General features: G+C 45.3%; 1 protein-coding gene and 1 long non-coding RNA gene across 2 annotated transcripts in view; one reads left to right on the top strand and one right to left on the bottom strand.

The window, feature by feature from the left end:
* PACRG (parkin coregulated) overlaps positions 1 to 5,973 on the top strand; it is a 459,238-nt gene extending 453,265 nt beyond the window's left edge. The window contains exon 5 of the mRNA XM_070603192.1: positions 5,481 to 5,973. Within this exon, the coding sequence (XP_070459293.1) occupies positions 5,481 to 5,641 (161 nt within the window). The 3' untranslated portion in view covers positions 5,642 to 5,973. The remainder of the gene's footprint in view (positions 1 to 5,480) is intronic.
* LOC139080811 (uncharacterized) lies at positions 234 to 21,089 on the bottom strand. The gene is made up of 5 exons (XR_011535613.1): positions 20,933 to 21,089; positions 20,582 to 20,740; positions 19,132 to 19,295; positions 18,383 to 18,524; positions 234 to 1,923 (listed from the first exon to the last, which is right to left on the bottom strand). It is a non-coding gene; the product is annotated as an uncharacterized lncRNA (long non-coding RNA).
* Between the last annotated feature and the right edge of the window lie 275 nt (positions 21,090 to 21,364).

The following is a 21,364-nucleotide window of genomic DNA, read 5'->3' as shown; positions in this document are numbered from 1 at the left end:
GGCTACACTCACCAGCCATTTCACCTAGGGACATGGGGTGACAAATGTGCTCTCTGCAAGTCACTTTCTATCGATGGGCATTCTCACACTGAGAAAAGCTCCAGGCTGGACGTGGCCTGGATTCACGTTCAAATACCGTGCATGCAAAGCAGCCACACTTGACAACACACCAGACTCCACACACAAATGGCCAGAGAAACAGTGGTAGACCAAGGGAGGGTGTAGCCAAACCATGATGCGTCAGCAGCAATTTATTTCAAAGCCTTGGTTTTTATGACTGTAATTTAGCCTTAGGTGCGCTGAGAGAATCGGTCTGCCTGGCTCACTGTCTGGTGCTGCCAAAGGCTACAGGGAATGTTGTTCCGTCAGGTTAATCATCGTTTATTTGTCTGAGGTATTTGCAAATTTCTACAGTTACTTAAAGTGCTATTGTACACCTCAGAGGTAACATGAACCATTGTTGTTACTGAGCACAGCCAGTTGCATCATGACATGGGAGCTTCCAAAAGTTAGAATTTAGTGTGAAGAAAGATGGGTAACGATAGTCTGGACATCACTTGAGTCATCCCTTATCATTTCCTGATTCACTCAGGTGGTTTTTGAGTTTCCCAAGCTAGTGTTTTCTCTAAGAATGTTTAGTTCCCTGGCTTTTGAAAGAACCCAAGTCGTGAGCAATTTCAGGAGGACAGGTGGGGGTGGGCACCGACGCTTTCCTTCCTGCGGACCCACTGTCTCTCTGTTGCATGATCCTGCTCGTCCCTCTTAGGATGCAAAGCTGCTGCTTCAGCTACGACTTGTGCAAAATTGACAGAAGCGCTTCTTTTCCCGAAATCGTGCCTATTTATTTTCTTATTCATGAAAGTACAGGTAGATTTCATAAATTATTTCATCTGTTGGCACCAAATGAATAATACTTCACGTATGTTGAATAAACATCCTGAAGAAAGCAATTGTGTGTTTTATATTTCTGATGCCTTAAATAATGCTTTCATTTCCAAATAACTCCTTTGTCTATTACTGTTCATATAAGAACATCTACACATTTAACATCTAAGAGTGTTTGTCAAAGCACATGAAAGTCAGAAAAATCCAAATTTGAATGGAACTCAGGATCCTGAGTCACCCCATGGCCATCCATCCACTCTTTTACTGCTCTTCATGTCTCCAAGATAAAATGACTCGCATGTCTGACATGGACAAGAGTTCTCTTGGGACACAGGTTCCAGTGGCAATCTAAGTGGTAAGGGAGATGCCCACTGCACTGAGGCTCTGAGGTCAGGGTGCACAAGCCCGGACTTATTTCCATGGCAGGTGTACGTGATCATTGTATTCTCCAAGAGGACGGCCAGGTAGGCTTCCCCAACTTGATGACAAGCTCCCCAAAGGCAAGAGCCTTTTTTTTTCTTATATTGCATACCCTGCAGCGCCTAATAGAGTGTTCAGTCTACACAGAGAACATCATGTCATAATAACGGCTGTTGGTGTCACGACCAAAAGTGCTCTTCAGTGTGGTGAAGCAATGCGTCAAGGCCAACTGCAGCACCAACTTGGGAAGACCTTGCTCAGACTTGTCCTGATTTCCGGCTTTGCTTTTGATTTTTTCTTTTTTCCTGTAATAGTAGTAACTCAATAAAGGAAAAGAACAAATCTTCTACACAGTCTAGAAATTCCAAAAGTGCTAAGACAATATTTCATAAAATCCTACATGGTACATGTCCGCTGCCGGACCATGTCCACTGCATAGAAGTTATCTGTGTGAAATGTAAATGTGTCTCATAGACATGTCCTTTGCGGTGGCCCTTGGTGGTGAGGTGTTATGGCAGTCACTTCACAGCCACGAGCTGAGTTCATGGACCGGGAGAATACCGTTGCCAGATGAAAGACTGGGATATACGCGCATCCCAGTTCAGACCAAAATGGCACCTAGAAAGAGAAAGCATCCCGGTTAGGACAGTATAAAGAGGGTTAGATAGAAAAAGAGTATGTGTGTGCTTAAACATATTGCCTACATAATCAAAAACAATGTCAACATTCAGGATCATAAATGCACTTAAAATCATTCCTAACAGGGAACAACTTTCAAGCAGTAGCTGCATGCCTTCTGCACGCAAGAATCTTTGAGAAACTAAATCTGTTGTTCTACTCTGCTAGCATATTATCCCTTTAGAAACGCAAAGTCTGGTTTAAACCTTTGTTATAGTCCTATTTGTTTGTTTATAAATAAAAGATATCTTTTCCATCATCAATGTATCTTTCCAGCTGCTGGATATAAGATAGACTCCTAGTTTCCTAAATTGAAATGTCATATTCCTAATCAGAATTGACAATTGTAAGTCACCATCTGGGTTTATTTTAAAGTGCCGTATTCTCACAAGCGAATTTTCCAACAGCATCATATGTATTTAAAATGATAAGCTCAAGCTTACCACCTTAAATTCAGATTCTCAAGGAACCTGACAATATAGCAGCTTTGAAATAGACACCACATTGCTCACCTGCCTCTCAACGTGGTTTGACTCTGAACTTGCCCTGCCATCATTACAGCATGCAAAATAAGGGACATGTTCCCTTTTCGGTCTTTTTTTCTGCCCCAGTGATACGCATTCTGTAACCACAAAATATTCCAACTCCAACTCACTTTTTGAATAAGCAACTTCTATTCTGCTCTGTTCTCTTTATCACTTGGGTTTATACACTATTGAGAAACAAAAAAGCTACATAGTTTACTTACTCCTACAGTTAAATATTTTTTAAAAAGTAAGAATAGGTTATTATGGAAATAAAGTGTTGCTTGTCATTGTAGCATTCTGGAAGGCAGTGGAAAAAAGAGGGTGTGTTAAGCTTTCCATTGTGTGCAGACTTGCCAAATCCCCTCTGCCTCCATCAGGAAAATATGTCTGTCCCGTGATCTATTCAGTTCTTGACCTTTTGACTAATATGCCAACAAAAGGCACCATTTATTAGTGTTTAATTTACGTATCCTCGTCCATAAGGGACTGGATCGAGGCTGTCACAACTCAGCACCATCACCAATTATATTTCCCATGTGCTTTCCAGGGGGTTTCTGCTGTGGGCTGGGCTGTCCTATGCAAACCTAGGTCATGCCACCTTCTCCCTAAATCTACCTCTTTCGTGACCAGGAGGGGTTTATCAGGAATATCATCTGGGGACAGGAGGCACACAAAGATCAGCCAAAGACTCTCGCTGGACATTCCTCACCTTCCGATGGGAATCCTGGGAAGCTGATGTTGTTCCTAATAGATACGTTCTCCATTATCCATCTCCCTTGTCACACATGTTATCTGTCCCTGTCTCTCCTGCCCCTTTTTCTGACTCCTTTGTTGCTTTTGTCCTGTCGTCTTTTGGACTTTCTTCCTTAACATCTTTTCTTTACACCTGTAACAAATATCAGCAACTCCCCTCCAACACACACCCGCACAAGCTTCCTCCTCCTTCACTCTTAATTGAACCCAAAGACCTTCACCTGTTGGAAAGTTCCCCAGTGGATGGAAGTGGATTGATACCACGTGGTCCTCTCTAGTGGGCAATCCTGACTGCACTGACTCTTTTCTCAGACCACCCTACAAATCTCCAAAAAGAAAAAAAAAGGCCGATTCACTGTGCATTTGTCTACATTTTTGTTTTTAAAAAGTTTCTCTTTTGCTCAAAAACAATAGGGCAAGAACCCTTTTGTCCAAACATCTTATTTTTCATTTATTCTATCTAACTGTCATAAATGGATATTTTGGACTATCAATTACTCTGTAAATCAAACTTTAATGTAAATCCAGCTGTCCAGGTCATAGCAGAAACGCTCCCACCATGAAGAAGGAAAAAAGCACCTAATTACGATAGCTTTGTGAACCATTTTAAGTTCATTTTTATGAAAAATTGATAGGCACTATAGCTATATGAGTCATAATCTCTTTCTGAAAATTAGTAATATTTCTGCCTGCCTTACCCCCACCAAAAGAAACTAATCAGGAGAGCAATTCATTATCTCTGTGTTATAGAAGACAGTGATATTTCTCTAACAAGTTTCTGGAAAAATCAGGCAAAAGAACTGCTTATCTATGCTGTGTGGGATTGGAATTGTTACTTTTATTACTGATCTGAACCATTACTCAGTCTTTTTTAAAATGTCCAAAATAACTGGGCATTATATAACTCTATTATATTCACATTTAAGCAAGATAAACATTTTGGAGGCATATTTGAAATATGAATAAAATAAATACTTTATCTGGTAAAGCACACACTTTCAAGTTGCACCCTGTAGCAGTCCATGGCCTGAGCTCTCCTCCTCACCCGCCTCAGCCCTCTCAGCCCACACTGTTGCACTTGACTTTCATCGTTAGCTAAGACAGGGGTAATGTCAGCAGAGGCTCAGTAATGTCTCGCTACCTGGGAGAATAAATGTTGTTGAAGCCCTTGGAAATCTGTGAGTGGACTGCACCATGAATGTGTGTAACGGTTATCATTAGAGAAAAAACTCATGGGATTTATGAACTCTGGGTTGAAACAAAAGGTCTCCCATATTTGTCAGACTCCCACACACTTGGGTAATTCCTCTAACATCTCAGGGGTTGGGTGCGATCAGATACTTCCTATCCAGATGGTTTGAGAATGAGTTTTCTGTGTAGAGTGGAGTACTACTGCCACATACCTAGGTTCCCAAGGCCATCAAAGGCCAACCCTAGGACTTCCGCCCTCACAGGGCCTGAGAGGCACCTACAATGGTCACTTCCAGGTTCTGTCAGGCCAGGCCTTAGTGGGGTCCTCTAGGCACCCCATGGGGCTGACCACCTATCTGGACTTAGACTCCAACACTAGCAGTGGCACAAATTCCCTGTGAAACCATCACTATAACTGTCATCGAAATGTTCATTAGTCAATCAGGAGCAGCCACAGCAGGAAAGGCAATTTCCTCCTAGCTCACCTGCATCCAAGTGAGGCAAATAATTTCAGATAACTGAACACTTGGATTAGTGATACTTACAGCAGAAAGAGTTCACTCTGTGGACGAAAGCAACAAAGACACGGGTAAGGGCTGAGTCTCTCATTCCACAGTGTGTCCATTTCCAATTACAAAGGGCCAACACCCTAATCTGATGATAGAACATTCCTTCTGAATATACCGGGTTGGGATTTTGAAGGACTCAGGGTCCAAGAGGACACTCCTTATTGCAGTTGTCAGATTTGAGAAAGAGGTTCCCTGACTTGTGATCTGTACTATAACCATGATTAACTCACTTTCATTTACTCTATGTCTTTACTTTAGATTAATTTCCATCAGCTCCAATGTGGGATTTTGTACTTTTGTATATTTGGTACCACTCCTAAAACTCTGCAAGATCACAGAAAAATGTTAAATGCTATGTCTCCTAACACGCATTCAGAGAAAACGCTGAGACTGACGTGCAGGACCTTTTGGGAAACTGCAAAGAAATAACGGGCTTCTTTGTGTTTGCATGAACCAGTGAACTCCGGAGACGGCATTGACTACAGCCAGCAGAAGAGGGAGAACATCGGAGACCTGATCCAGGAGACGCTGGAAGCCTTTGAGCGCTACGGAGGAGAAGATGCCTTCATCAACATTAAGTACATGGTTCCTACCTACGAGTCGTGCTTGCTAAACTAACGGTGGGAACAGCTGGGAGTAGAGGAAGGCATCCCTCAGTGTTCTGATCATCTGTCTCTGCTGCTTTTAGCATCTCATTATTTGTGACTTCTATAGCTTTCTTTTCTACAGCTGCTAAAATAGTGGCTTGTGGGCCATGGGACTGTTAGCCCTATTGAGAGCAAGGCTTTCCAATACATAAATAGTGCCTGTTTCTTAGATTACAATAGTGTACTGTGCTTATTTGTTCTAAGAGAAGAATTGCTTCTTTATACAGCTCGCACAGAAGCAGGAGTCCGAGTTAAACCTTCAGTTGTACAGACAATAAAACTATAATTTTCATACGCAATTCAGCAATTGCTGTTCTGTGTCTGCCTGCCCTGAGGGTGATGTCAGAGGTTGTAAGGGAGAGTTTATGCTGACTGCTTAATAGGTGTTTGTCATGGAAGAGAAACCCCAGTTCAGCAGCACCTCTCTAGCAGCTGTGCGGAACAATGTGCTTTGACATTCAATAAAACTGTTGAATCTATATTCCAATTACAGAAGGACAGTTTCGCAGTCCGTTATGAAACTCAGCTATAAACGTAATTGATGCTTCTAGCCCGCTAGCGATCTGGGCTGGCAGGGGCTTTCCAGTTGACATTTGGGTGGGGTGGGGGAAGACTGGGAGAAGAGATGGGGGCAGGGTTAGGTGGGAAGTGTCACATGGCCAATCTTATTTTTAAAATGCTAGATTGAATCTTTGTCCTTCCGTAGTATGACATACCGCATCTCAGGACCCGATGTGTTATTGACAAAATGTTATCCAGCCGTTTGTTTAGGGCTCTCGATAATTTTTTAAAATGACTTATATGCATCTTAGTGATTACACCTTGAAACAAATTGAATTCTGTTCCTTGGCAATTCTTTCCTCTGCTTCTTCCCACCAGTGGAATGGGTTCTCAGAGCACATCTCTGTGGGTATGATGGTAGTATTTTGGAATTTTATTGAGACCAAAAAAAAAGACAAAAGATATGCACTCTTTTGTTTAACTGAGAAAGAGAAAAGGCACCCAAAGAGAAGACCAACTGTAAGACAATCCGTCCTGACAATGGCTTTTCAGGCACACCGGGCAGCCAGCTCTGGGCATCTGAAACCCAGCCCAGAAAGATTCATAAAGATGGAACACCAACTCCACACACCTGAGAAATACTGTACCTGCCCAGAAATGCATAGTCCAAAGTATCCCATTCTGTAGCAACGTGCAGTTTCCGCACAAAAGTGAAGAAATAAATGTGTTCCCCCACATACCGAACGTTGACCTCGAGGTTGTTGTCACTCATTATTTGAGACACAAGTTTCTAAAGGCAAACACCAAATTTTAAAACTGCCTCATTATTCATCTTCCTTGATGACTGGCTCAGCATATGAAATCTAGCATCTCAGCAGCCCCCGCCCTAGTGTCTGTAAGTGTTTTTTTAGGGTAAATGGAGATGCATGACCTGGTAAGACAAATTGGCTTTCATGTGAATATTTTGGAAAAACATAGCGAGAAGCAGACATCAACAAGTTAAGGCAGGTTTTCTCCAAACTATGATCTTCAATTGTACCCATCAGCTGTTGTCTTGGCATCAGTGATGTGATCGAAAAGAAACCAAAGTCCATGATGCTATTAGTTAGAATGATGGCTTCTTGGTGCCTTTGAAATTTCCTGCTGGAATTTCCGACATGGCTGTTAGGACTCACAGAAACAAGCCTGGCCTCTCAGAGAAACAGGCCTGGCCTCTCACTCCCCAACATGCTCCTGAAAACTGCCTGATGTAGGAGCCAGAAGACCTGCCACTGAGCCAAGAGCCCCAACTTTGGGTTGGAATTAGAACACCAGGGTTCATTTCCCAGCTCTGTCACTTATGAGCTGTGCTGCCTTTGTCAAGTTATTTGACCTCTCTGGGCCTCAGGTTTCCTCAGCTGTAAAGTCTAATGTTGTAAGGATTGAGGTGTTCCATGCAAGGTACCGAGTATCATTTCTCATACTTGTTGGCCTTTTATTTCAAAGAGAATAACATGAATAATGACTAGTTTCTACCCCAGCAAAGCAATACATATTTGGAAAATCTTCAGACAATATGGTGCTTCTTACAAAGCAAAGGTGAGTTCTTTGTCATAAGGAGATGATTTTGCAGAAAACCAAAAAGACTACAGAGATAGCACATGTTCTCTGGAGATTTTTTAAAAATATGTTCTTTTACTAGTATAGAAATAGGAATGGCCTGCTTTTTCACCTCTCCCCCCGGTGTGTCTTCCACTTCTCGCAAATAATTTCTGATCAACTCAAAAGGGAAGAGGGTTTCAGACCTCTGAGGGAGACAGTGCTTCTTTCACCTGCTACATTTTTACACGGGAACTCCCTTTCTGAGATGTCTAAGGGGGAGGCAAAAATGGAAAGTGGGGAATATTAAGCACCGGTGTCGGAGGCAGGGTTTTTGTCTGTCTCTTTATGACTGTGTTATATTTGCTGGAAGACCCCATCCAAGTGTCACAAGTTAGTCAAGGGAAGCAGTGGGTAAGGCCCTGGACATTCAAGTCAGTACCTGGGCGGGAACTCTGAGCCTGTTACTCAGGAGCCTGAGGGCCCAGTGCAAGTCACTTACACTCAGTTTCCTCACCTGTAACTGTCTCTGCTTCCCAGGGTCACTGCAAGGACCAAATGACCAAGGCAGGGGCAAAGAGAATAGGGCACAGCATGAGAACCCAGCAGAAATGGGTGTGGAATCTCTTTGCCTTGTGACCTTGGGCAAGTTAACAAAACTCTCTAAAAATTCAAATCCCTCATCCCAGAACGGGCTCGGTAATGTCCACCTTGCAGGTTCCGAGCATCATATGACAAAGGCATGCGAGTAAAAGGCTCAGCAGAGAGCTCAGATGGATAAATGGGAGCCTGGGGGGATTCTCCTATGAAAGCCGATAGCCTAGTGCCTGGAACAGCGTAGATGCTCAGACCATGAGCACAGGGAGGGCTCAGTTCTAACCATCCCCGTGGGCCAGGGGGTGGTCTCTGGCCCGTCACAGGCGTGGATCTTGGTTGTAACATGGGACTTATTGAGAAAGACCCCAGGGCTTTCACAAGCCTACCCTCCCTCCAGGAAGTCACCTCAGTGGGCACTCTCTCATCTGCCTCCCCCTTCCCATAACAATGGAAGAACAGCACATAATTTTTATGGCCCAGTTTCATCTTCAAAATATCAGGCAGCAATACAAAGTTCAAAACTTCTGTGAAATGGTTGCATGCTTAGAGAACGTGATTTTCAAAACTGAAGATTTCTTAAAGAAAGCCTTAGTCCTTCTGGGGTTTACTTACATAAGGTCTCTAGAGAAGTTCCCGTGTAGGTTGTGGGACACCTCAGAGTACTGGAATTTAAGAAGCTAAAACAAAGTAAGTTTAAGTATATTTCAATACCCACTGCGTCTCTTACTTCTTTCGGCTATTTTGAGATGTTTATCTCTAGCCCTTTCCAAGCAGAAGCTAGGAAGCTCAAAGACTGATGTTATTTTAAAGAAATAATATACCTGGGAAAATATTCCATGAACATTTTCCTAAACATAAATTTCTACTCTCTGATAGAACTTTAAATGGAGTCAAAAACTCTCAAAGTTTTTCAAACAATTCTCTCCATGAAAGCGTCCCTTTTCGAAGAAATGCACCAGTTAACCAAAGTTTGTCCAAAATGGGACACTTCCAGATCTAAACTAAAAAAAGACCCAGTTCCTATTCACACCAAGACAATTCATGCCCATTCTTTAAATATTGAGGGCCCAGAAGAATCTCTGTACCGCACAGCTCAACCAACCTCATTCCTTCTAAAATAGGATATTTGCGGTGAATTAGCTTTCTGGTTACTTTTTGTGCACCAGACTCAGCATTTCTTTGCTGTGATAATAAGCAGAGGTGAAGCCACCTGTCTTGTGTTCTAAGAAGGAAAGGCAAAGGCCATCTCGAAATGGGCCCCACTCCTCACTCTACTATGATTATTTGTAATCATGATGTTTTAATACAAAAGCAACTGTTCAGCCTCCTCTCTGCTCTGCAGTGGAAAAAATAATAATACAAGTGTACTTGGCTTTATCAAGAGCACTTTCCAACAGGAGAATACATATCAGTGTTGAATCTGATTCTAAAAATATCTCGCATCGTCTTTGTCTCTTTTGCAGTCTGAAATGTGTGAGTGCGTACAAGCTGAATGAAGATACGAAACACAAGTCAGTCTTTGTTTTTGAAAACTCCCAACTAACAGTGGTTTGCCCCTCCAGGTCAAGCGCTGACGATGACACTGAAGTGGAATACAGTGGCTATAAAGTCCATAAGATCACTTAGCATGGTCTCCTCAGTAAGGAATGAGTCTATGTTTTTGCTCACACAGTGTTGTCCAATTTAGATTTCACTACTGATGTGGTTTGCATCTTTGTACCAGTTATTTGGCAATTAGCCCGTTCTCCATCACTGGTTAATGATGTAGACAGGTATGTGCTGGAACGTGCTCTTTGCACACTGGCTCATTTGCATTCTCCGTTTCAGGAGTTGCTTTTTGCTTTCCCCAGCGGGAGTATTTTTAAGGTTCCTGGATTCTTTATTCACTTTTACCTTGCCAATTTTCTGTAAGTTTAAATCTGGGCGAAAGGATTTGTTCTCTTCCTGTGCTTGATAAGTCTAAAAATTTATTACTTCAGTGTCTTTTTTATTTACAGAGTATTGAGAAATATCCCCTAGTCTTGCCTAAAGAATCTGTTAGAAGCTACGCACCCTCTACTCAGATAAGTGCACATTACACACAGTATTTTGAAGAGGATTTCAGGACATTTTCAGATGTTCTAATCCCCATCTATGCACCCCCACACACCAGATTAGGAACTCTTTTTGTTAGAAGGTGAACCCAAGTTCACCCACTAAGAAATGGCAGTGCTTCCACTAAGAGAAGGAGAGAATGTGCCATGTACCCGCTTAGCAACCATGGCCCCAGGGAGGCTGGGATGAATTCCATTAAAGGATAAGCCTGTTGCTTGGGGAGATTCGTTGGTGCTCAGACTCACAGCTCCTTATCTCCCTTGCCGGATCCTTCTTCTCTTCAGAAGCTCTAAATATTGCAGGATTCAAGGGCTTGGGGCTCAGTCTCTTCCTTCTCTATCTCCACCAATGCCCTAGGTCATCTCATCCAGGCCCATGGCTTCAGATGCCATCTATACACACGATTCTCAACTTTAACCCCAACATCTCTAATTCCCACTGAACATTCCACTTGGATGTCTACAGGCTTGTGAAACCATACGTATGAAACCAAACCCCTGGTCTCCTCCACCCTCCGATCCCCTCCTCCCACCCCAGCCTGCTCCAGCTCAGTCAACAGGAATTTACTTCACCACTTACTCAGCTCTAACAACCCAGAATCACTCCTAACTCTCTTTTTCTCAGATCCTACATCCAACCCCTTACAAAGCCTGTCTGAAAAACCATCAAAATAGACCCAGTATCTGGCCATGTCCTGACTCCTCCTGCTCCGGTCCCATCACCAGCTTGCCTGCTTACTGCCTCCCCACAGGGGTGTTCTGCACAGAAGTCCATGACCCTTCAAACACAAATCCCATCGGATCACTGAGCAGCTCTCAACCCTCAATGACCTCCCGCCTCCCGTCACTGAGGGAGAATTCCAAATCTCACTGCGGCCGACACGCTACATGCACTTGGTGGCCCCTGGCTACTCCTGACTTCATCCCTGACACTCTCCCACTTCCTCGTGGTGTTCCAGCCCCTCCATGTTCCAGCTGCACTGGTCTCGTCCCTTCTCACCTCACGTGCAATCCATCAGCCCCACACACTTCCCTCAGGTAGTCATGTGGCTCCCTCCTTTCTGGCTTCATCCTATCTCTCCTAAATGTCACTTCCTCAGAAAGGCCTTTCTTAACCCCTTTTCCTCAAACTCTCTCTTCCTTCTTTTTCTTCACTGGCCTCAAAATACTGGTGAGTAGCTGACACGATAGTGCATATTTGCTTGCTGGTTTGTGGCATGTGGCTCCATGAGAATAGGGGGTTTGTTCTGCTCCCCATGGCATCCCCCTTGCCAGGAGGCATGCCTGGTGCAGAGTCAGCACTCAGTAAACATCTGTTGAATCAATGAATGAGTGGCCCTTATAAAAATGGCACAGAAGGTCCACTGTCAGGCCAGCGAGTTAAGGAGAGGTAGAGCCCCTCCTCACACACGCCATCTAACGGGCAGAGGACACTGAACTTCCTCAGGGTGTCCTGTGTCAACAATACTGCTGTCCTCAGGAAAGAAGAATGATCGCGTACGATTCATTGAAGACAACGCTCAGACTTTGGAAAATTTTAAAAGGCTCTGCTGTCGTGGGGAGAGACATTCATTATTCTGTTTAAACCAAGTCAGAGGAAAGTATTTTAAATATCCTCCAAAGCTCCCGGAAACACAGGGCCCATCTGGTTGTTCAAAGACAGACAAATGGCCTCCGCGTGAGCTGTAACATAAGCATCACTCTGACCCAGGGCGCTGCGTTGTGGGCTCACCGTCCCCTCCTCCCATATCTCTCGCTGGGCTCCTCCAGGGAGACTGCACAGGACCACACGGATGAGGACGAGCAAGGCTGCAGCCAGTGCACAGGCCATTTCCAAACACCGCCCCATCGTAGGGATGCTCCCGTAGGGGAGTCTGAGCACAAACGGACTCACACGTCCATTTCAATCCACGTTTCTCAAGGAGGCTAAACAAAAGCAGCCCAAGTGTCTTGACCTCATTGACACCCAGAGTTACCGACCGACAGACCCTAGTGCAGTGGTTCTCAGAGTTGGGTCTCTGGCCCAGCAGCATCAGCATCACCTGGGAGCTTGGCAGAGATTCACATTCTTTGCCCCTGCTCAGACCTGCTGAGTCAGAAACACCAGGATGGGGCCCAGCATCTGTGTCTGAGCAAGTCCTCCAGGGCATCTGAAGTCTGGGAACCACTGTTCCAAACCAAGGTTTCTGCCCTGGGCGTTCATTCCAGCCCTTCTGAAGGCCCAGCTAAGCTGAAAGTCGAGGCACAGCCCCACAGGCCCAGCCTGGCCACTCCTGCTGTTTTCCATTAAGCACTAGGGCTCTTCATTTAGGGAAATTAATTGAAGGTCGCCTTTAAGAATAGCAGAAAAGCTTCAGCTTCTCTCATCAAGAAGATAACTAAATTGTCCTCAGTCTAGAGAATGAATAACAGGTGTGCCTTAGAAAAATATGGCTTAAATCAATCAGTATAAAGCCAATAGTAAAAACCCTATCATCTTTGCTTCAGGTGTTATTAGAAAAAAAAAAGGCCTAAAGTTTTCCTCACTGTTCAAAAAAGCATTTCCAAATATTCAATTTAGCTGTCATCTTTATACTCGAAACCTAAAAAAAAAATGAATCATTTATATTAATACTTGAAACTTTAAAAAAAATTGAATCATTTATATCAATACAGAGAAGGAACTTTCTAGTAAACTCCTCAAAAGTTGAAGAATTAGGATCAGCTGTTCTAAAACAACTCACAAGTCATTTTGCTTTTCAGACACTCTTCTTCCTGAAATAAGATGTCTGTACTCACACTTCTCCGTGGCCCCAGGTTTAAAGCCTCTGTGGGGTGTGAAAACAGCCTACAGCTAAAACTGGGTCCACATACAGCAAGGCCCATGTGTGTCACTTGATTCAATTAAATGCATAATAGGAGCATTCTAGAACCAGAGCTTTAAAAGGTCCTTTTGTCTCCTCCTTCATACATCTGGGGACAGTGAACACTACATTAAAATGCAGCCAGAAAATTGTCCCATACAGAACTTTATTGACAAAAAGGTAAATTTTTAATAACCCTTTTGTAGGCTGCATTCAAGAGGCGGAAATATGTCCTATGAGCATAATTTTTACAGTCCTCATAGGAATTCTCCATATCAAAAGAATGTTTTCAGTTGAGAGGGAACCCAACTGCAGAACATTCCTGAACTGTGACAATCTTTGCCCCAAATCTAATCTATTTGGTGGATGTTGGTTTGTCGAGGGGGGGTAAACTAGCCCCCACCAGAGTGATTTTTTCCTTCATTCAGCACACACAGAAAATGACCCAAACAGCAAAATTGATTAAAATGCTTCATTGGGAGGAAACAGACTGAGTCTTTGGATTTGCTTAAATATCTTATAACGTCACTAATGCAGCAAAGGCCACACATCTAACGAATGCCACAGCGTCTCCCAAGAGGTCTGGGAGTTGTGACTGAATGAAGCCTTTCTCTGGAAAATAGCTGTCAGAATCTACAAAGCGGTTACAACACTTAGAGAGCCTCCCCTTCACCAGCAGCAAGAGGGGCCAGCAAGAGGAGGCCCCACCTCGCAGGGTTGTCACGGCCCTTAATGGGATAACGCATGTGAAAATTTACAGCTCTCTGCAAACAAGGAGAATTATCAGCTCCTCTCTCAGGGAAAATCACATATTCCACTGCTTTTCCAAAAAGCAGTAAAATCTGAATCCCAACATTGGTTCACAGAGGTGCTGTTTAAGTAGAACCAAGATCTCAGGGGCTTTGTGATACCTCCGTGGGTTGTTTTTAAAACCAGGAGGGGGGTGTGTGTTTGTCCAGATAGTCTAGACTGGCCTGAAAAGAAAGAGATCTAATTCCAATCTAGAAGGCAGAGTTAAGCCCAGAGAGGGGCGAGGGGTGGGAGAGCGTGGGAGATGTCAGTTGGGATTTGGTTGGGATTCAGGTTAAGGTTTAAATCATAGCTCCACCACCTACCCTTGTAGACGATGTTGATCTTCCAATACTGGCCCCAGAGCCTCAGTTTCCCCATTTGAAAAATGAGAGGAAAGAATACTTCAGAAGGCATTGGGAGGATTAAATGAGGTATTTTGTGAAAATCACTTAAAACTCTGTTGAGATTTAATCTTTCGATAGAAGACATCCAGAACATATAACTGTAAATATCTTATAAACATAGAACAAAAAATATGAATATAAATCCATACACTGAAATCCCAGACACTGATCTCAGAACACGTGGCCATTTATGATGAAACAACATGTGATCAGTCGTGTGTTCTGTTCAACGTTGTATGGGTGTTACATCACTGACAAGAGAGGACACCACACAAGGGGAGGCCTTTTTGCTTATGGCTGAAAAAACCAAGACATGCAACTAAATTCTTCTCCACGTTTCACACCTGTGAAGTCATTTTCGGTGTTACTACAGAATACCAGAAAGCATTTATTTTTAGCCCCAGTGAACATAGCCTATTGCATTAAAATGTTTCCTCAGCATTTTATTAGTGACAATGTCAGCTCAGCTCAGTTCAGCCTACAGAGATGGGTGGCCTCCTTTTATTCACAAACACCTCCCCACTCTTCAGCACCACCATGTCACGTTGGCTTTCTTCTGTGAACCCCACAGTCTTACGTCACGTTCTTCTTTCCGAGAGCTCTCCGTGCCTCTTAGTCTTTAAAACTTGATCGATAGTCAGTGGTTGGGCAAACACTTTTTAATTTCCCAAGAACCACAGACATAAACCAGGATGAGAAGTAGCCAGGATTTAATCACAGACGAGATTTAATTTGTGTATTTTAAGCTTCTTAGGAAAGTTGTAATTTTCCTTCAGCGCTACACAATTAATCCCCCTGGCTTCATGCACGTGTGTTGGGAACGTCATTTGTCCTTGGCTTGGAGGAGAGGGCTGAGAGATTGGTTTCCTCCTGTTGGACTCAGGATGAGATGCTCTTCACAAGCAAGCCTGACGTTTCCTCCCCTCTCCAGAAATGGACAGTTCCAGGTGTGGAGGACTCCCTGCTGACTTGGGACCTTCAGGCAGGGGAAGGAAGCAGGGGGATTCATGGGGTCTGTGCTTCTGTGTTGATTCTGGCTCCTTATCGACAGGGCACAACCATTGCTCCATCATTCAAGGCTCCTTTGCAATCAGGGGTCCAGGCTTTGCATGCTCTCCTTTTTTCACTTTAGCCAAGTTTGTGCCCCCTGCTGCTCACTGCGCCTCTGCCCCAGTGCAGGGGGAGAAGTGTCATAAATGACATCAAGAACCCGAAGGAACCAGGACGTGCGGCCTGGACAAGGGTGACTGGAGGACAAGGTGTGGCCAAGAGCCCTTGAGCACCCAGCACTTCCTAGAGATTACTGCTAAAACTCACAACAACCCCACTTCCATCTTAACAGAGGAGGAAACTGGCTTTCAGAGAAGTTAAATATCTGGTCCACAGTCACACAGCTGGGAAACAGTGAAGCCTAGAGCGCGGCCCGGTGCTGTGTGACTCCCAGGGTCTCACTCTTTCCACCACACACGGCCTGGAGCATACCTGAGGGAAGCCCGGTGAGCTGAGGCTCGCTCTGCACAGCCGGCTCGGAGAACAAAGTCCGACCCTCGAGCTGAAGGTTTGGGTGAACGCCCAAGGCCCCTGAGATATTTAAGCTGGACTCAAAGCTGACCAGCTGCCCCAGAAGGTAGAGACTTGCCCCCACTTTGGAAACTTCAAGAAGGGTCATGACCATCAGACAGGGTCAGAGGGGGTTCCCACACTGGGCAGGAAGTCGGCCCACAGAAACTCAGAAGTCCCTTACAAGCCTAACATTCTATGAGTCCGTACAATAAAATTAAATCCTTCACGAAATTAAGAAAACTGTAAAGAGCAGTTGATCCAAAGGTGGAAGCACCAAGGTAGAAAGGAGGTCTTACCCCCTGCTCCCCATCCCCCACCCCCCCACATTGTGCATCCCCTCCTGGCGCCTTCACCCCACCCCCAGATCCTGATCTAACCACGACTTCCCTTGTGGGGTTCAGGCCAGCACGGCACCTCTAATGGTTCAGAAACTGCCCTCACTTCCGTCTCCGTCTCCTTTTCCCTTCCGGGGGGCACAAGGGACCTGCTCTGAGCAGGAATTCAGGAGGCCAGGTTCCGACTGGGCTCTGCCACCAAACCCTGAGAGCTCTTGGCCACGTTACCTAAATCCTCTGGGCCTCAGTTTCTCCTTCTGTAAAATGAGGTGCTAGGGCTGGATCTTGACTCTAAAGTTCCTTCCAATTATTAGACTCTGGGATTCTAATCTGTACATGCTAGGGAGTAATGTACTCCTTCTCCCACGCAGCACTTGCGGCCCCTCCACGGGCCTTTGGAAGGGAGTAAATAAAACCAAAGGGACTCCAATCTGGGCCACTCTGCAGGGGAGGGAGCTTGTCCCCCAAGGACGCTGAGGTCCCTGCCTCCCTCGCTGGCCTAAAGCTTTTCTAGGGGAGGAAATGGGACTTGACCCAAGGTTGTGTGTGGGGGCCTGGGAATGTGCCATCCCAGAGTGAGCACATCCTGTGCCAGCCTGCGGCCCTCCCAGGCTCCTGGGGGCACCGCTGCCAATGGCTGCTTTCACTGAGCCTGAAAGGGGCCGGGGCTCAGACACTTTCTCACAGCTCCTCTCTGCTGGAAGGAGAACTTGCCATGGCAGTCACGAAAAGAAGCTGTTTTTGTCTTTTCTTGAGCTGCACTTTCTTATCCATCAGTCTTTCTTCTCCTCTTCCCTCTAATCCTTTCTGGCCTGCTGCAGGCACACCCAAGGGGCTGGCCTCGTCTTAGTGATCTCCCAGGGCAGGGCCCCACGCTGGGCCTGTCACAACGAGTGGCTTCCCATCCTCCTTGTTATTGTCCCTGAATTTCCCAACTTATTTTCTCTCATAAATCTTAAAAGATTGCAACTGCTGCTTTGGGGGAGCAGTTTCAAGTTCAAGTAAGGGGAGGGGGTGACAGCAGCTTATTCTATAGGAATAAGGAGAACAGTTTGAGCCCATCACAGATGAGAACAACCCGGAAGGGGAGGATATCTTTGTAACGCGGATCCCCACCATATAAGACAAGGCTTTGTTGCAAGAGCTCTCTCTGGATTATAAGTACATATTTTCATAATATCCATTCATTCGTTGGTCATTTTTGGCCAGATGTGTTTTAAACCCACACTTAGAGGTAACGTGGAGTCTCCAGAGGGTGGAGGGTCCTCAGCCTCACTTTTCTCTCGACCCCTCAGGGAGCATCTCACTCAGAGGCAGGAGCAGACGGCTGGGGGCTGGAGCTGCCATAGCTGTGAATTCCTCCCCTCCTTTCCCTCCATCACCGCTTCTCTCTGCCCCTTTTCCCATTCCAGCTTGCTTTTCTCTTCTTTTCCTCTTTTTCCTTCTCTGTGGCCTATTCTAAGGTCTTCCAGTGAAATTCCTGGGTGGCTCATAGGTCCCCAGAAATAGACCAGTAAAGTCCTCCCACAACGAAATGAGTCACTGTAAATGAAGGGGGCACATGAGTGGGAGCGGGGGGGAGCACTGAGAGGACAAGAATGAGGGCTGATAAAATGAGAGGAGACACAGGGCCATGCTGTGCTGGGCAGGGATGTGAGCTCCCGGTGGTTACCTGGGACTCTGAGTTGTTCTCTTGTAAACCCTCTGAGCTAGATCAAAGGAACCTCTGCCAAGGAGGGTATCAGAGGTTACTTTGAAGAACAAGATTCAGTCCACCTGAAACTCCTTGACGTCATGATTCTCCAGTGGGCAAAGATCCGATCCCAGAGGCTGTGCCTCATTTCTTCCCTCTTCTCAGCTGCAGTCTCTGCCCTTCCACTTCCTTCCCCACCAAGCCCCATAAGGTGAACTCTTTAGGGCGAAAGGGTCTTTTCTGCCTTTTCCCTACTCCCAACCCTGCCCATCCCCTGATGCATGAGAAGTCCACCTGCTAATGAGGGACTTACCAGAAACCCAGAGAATGGGAATCAGGAATAACAAGATGAAAACATATCATTCTGCTTCTTCTCAAAGATCACCTCCTATCCATGGATCTTTGATAGTCTTCACTGAAGGATGAGCAAGAAATTCAATTGATGTGCTGGATGCCTATTTGAATAAGTTCAACAATAGTTATAGTGCTTATTAATGGAGAGAAATAAATATTAATTTTAAAAAGTTACAGTCACAAAAGAATATACACAAATGACCAATAAGCATGCAAAAAAGTTCTCATTATCATAAATCATTAGGGAAATGCAAATTAAAGAACCACACTGAAATACCACGGCACACCCAGCAGAGTGGCAAAAAATAAAAAGGCTGGTGATACCAGAACTCCCATGCATTATTGATAGGAGGGTAAATGCTACAACCACTTTATGACCCATTAATTTCACTCCTGGATATTTACCCAAGAGAAACGAAAACATTTGTACACAAAATTATTTGTACAAGAATGTTCATAGAGCTTTATTTATAATATCAAAGAACTGGAAATAGCCCAAGTGTCCATCATTAGGAGAATAGATAAACACACATTCATACAATACAGTACAACTCAGGAAACACAACAATGAACTGCTGACACCTGCACCACCGTGGAAGAAACCCAGGACTCTACTGACTATAAGAGAATATGCTGTCGATTCTATTAACATGGAGTTCCAGAACAGGCAAACTCATCTATAGCAGAAAAAGCTGAAACGGTGGTTACCTCTGGGTGGGCTGGGACCGACTGCAAAGGGGCACACGGGAACTTTATGGGTGACGAGAATGTTCTATATCTTGAGACAGGTTTCGGTTATACAAGTGTATGCATTAGTCAAGAAATCAGCAAATATACATACAAAATCTGTGTTTCATTGTAGATTTGTTCCCCTAGAGAAAGAAAACACTGTAAAATGTTGGAGGGAAAGAGTTATGGTTCTTCCTGGAAATGGTCTAGGAGGGAAGTGGAAGTACGCCAAGGCCCCACCTCACAGCAGCGTGGGAGGTGGACCATCACGGAGGAGGCAGGGGGCTGGTGGGAAAGCACGTCTCCATCACCCCACAATAGTGGGCACAGTGTCGGGAACCCAAGGACAGGACTTCTAAGAACTGGAAGTCTTGGATCCTTGCGACCCCCGAGGGGCAGCAATCAGGCTGGCTCAGCAGGCCCTGCCACACTTCCTCTCCCAGTGCCCGCTGCCACCAGAAAGGGCGAGTTCCTGTCTCAACTCTCAGAATTGTTCAGGTTTCGAAAACCTCACTGCTCTGAGGAGCATTTGAGGTCATCAGGTGCCACTTCCCACCCAATGCACGAACCCCAGCCACCATCCCCACACCTGGCAAAGGCCTGACGTGGATCCACCAGATGTTGCATGCTGTCTGACATGAGGCACTCAGAAGTTCCTGCAACGCTTTCTACCCCAAAACACTTAACTGGAGTCCATCAGACGTCCAACATGAGCCCCAGTTCACAGGCACCACAGGGGAGAGAGGAGCAAGCTAAACAACTTCACCAAGCAGCACAGACAAATCCAGGAGGGGAGACATGATGCAGCATAACTGGCCCCAAATAAGTCAATGTCATAAAAAGGGAGAGCGATAGATTAAAGAGACTTAAGGGACTTTGGCTAAAATTAATGGCCATGGATTGGTTGCTGGTTTGAACAAAGCCACTGTACAGAGCACACAGTTTGAACACAGACTAGGTGTTAGATGAGGAGAAATAAAGAGGCAGAGATCATTGAATAAAGCAAGTAAAAAACAGTGTGTACATTTTGTCTCATTTTAATATATATTGTTTTCAGAAGAACATGCTCTAAGATATCCATCGTGGTGGTCTCCAAGGGGTAGAGACAGGAAAGTTTTTACTTCTTTCTGTTTTGGCTTATCTCTATTTTCTAAGTTTCTACAATGCATATGTTGAAGTCCTGACCCTCAGTACCTCAGAATGTGAGCTTATTGGGAAATCGGGTCATTGCAGATGTGATTAGTTAAGTCAGGATGAGGTCATACTGGAGCAGAGGGGGCCCTAATCCAGTATCACTGGTGTCCTTCTAAAAAGGGGAAATTTGGACATAGAGACACACACACAGGGAGAACGCCACGTGAAGATGAAGGCAGAGATTGGAGTCATGCTTCCACAAGCCAAGGAATGCCAAAGACTGCCAGCAACCCACCGGGAGCCAGGGGAGAGGCAAGAACAGATTCTCCCTCACATCTTCAGCGGGAACCGACCCTGCCCACACCTCGATCTTGGACTTCCAGCCTCCAGAACTGTGAGATGATAAATTGCTGTGCTTTGAGCCCCCAGTCTGTGCTACATCGTTCCCGCAGCCCTAGCAAAGTAACACAACAGCCATAAGAAGGAGAAATTACTTAAATTTAAAAATCTATATAGAAAAACGGGGCCTGGGTGGGAGGCTCCTGAGAGACGGGGTATAAGCTCTCACGTGTCAGGAGCTCCTATTTCACAGGGCAGTAAGTTTCATTTCATAAACAGCTTTAATTAGCAGAACATTCTTCCTTACATTAAGCTGAAAGCTGCCTCCCCAGCTCTCCCGCCCATTGATCTCATGAGTCAGTCTCCTCGTGAGTCACTTCTGCTCCCTAGAGCAGGCAGAGGAAGCTTTAGTTCCCGGGGAGCCTCCAGAAGCAGCGCAGCCCCGCTCTCTCCCCGCCTCCTCTGCTCCCACCAGGCCCCAGCAGGGGCACTTTCCCTTGGATGGCACCAAGGGTGCTTGGGAGGGACAAGGGACGCCCAGCCAACGGGGTCCCAATACCCTCAAAGAGCCGCCGCCCCCATGAGCTCTGAGTCTATTATTATAATGAAACACCTCATTCTCCCATTACGTGGCCCTAGGCTGGGCACAGAAACATGAGCTGATCGGGGCCCAGCAGATCAAAATAACTTCCAAGAATAACCCGGCCTGCGCTGCTCCTCATGCGCTGTCCGGCGTAAG

Source organism: Equus przewalskii, chromosome 32 (assembly GCF_037783145.1).
Source record: "Equus przewalskii isolate Varuska chromosome 32, EquPr2, whole genome shotgun sequence".
Lineage (NCBI taxonomy): Eukaryota > Metazoa > Chordata > Mammalia > Perissodactyla > Equidae > Equus > Equus przewalskii.
This window is presented reverse-complemented; position numbering and strand designations above follow the sequence as displayed.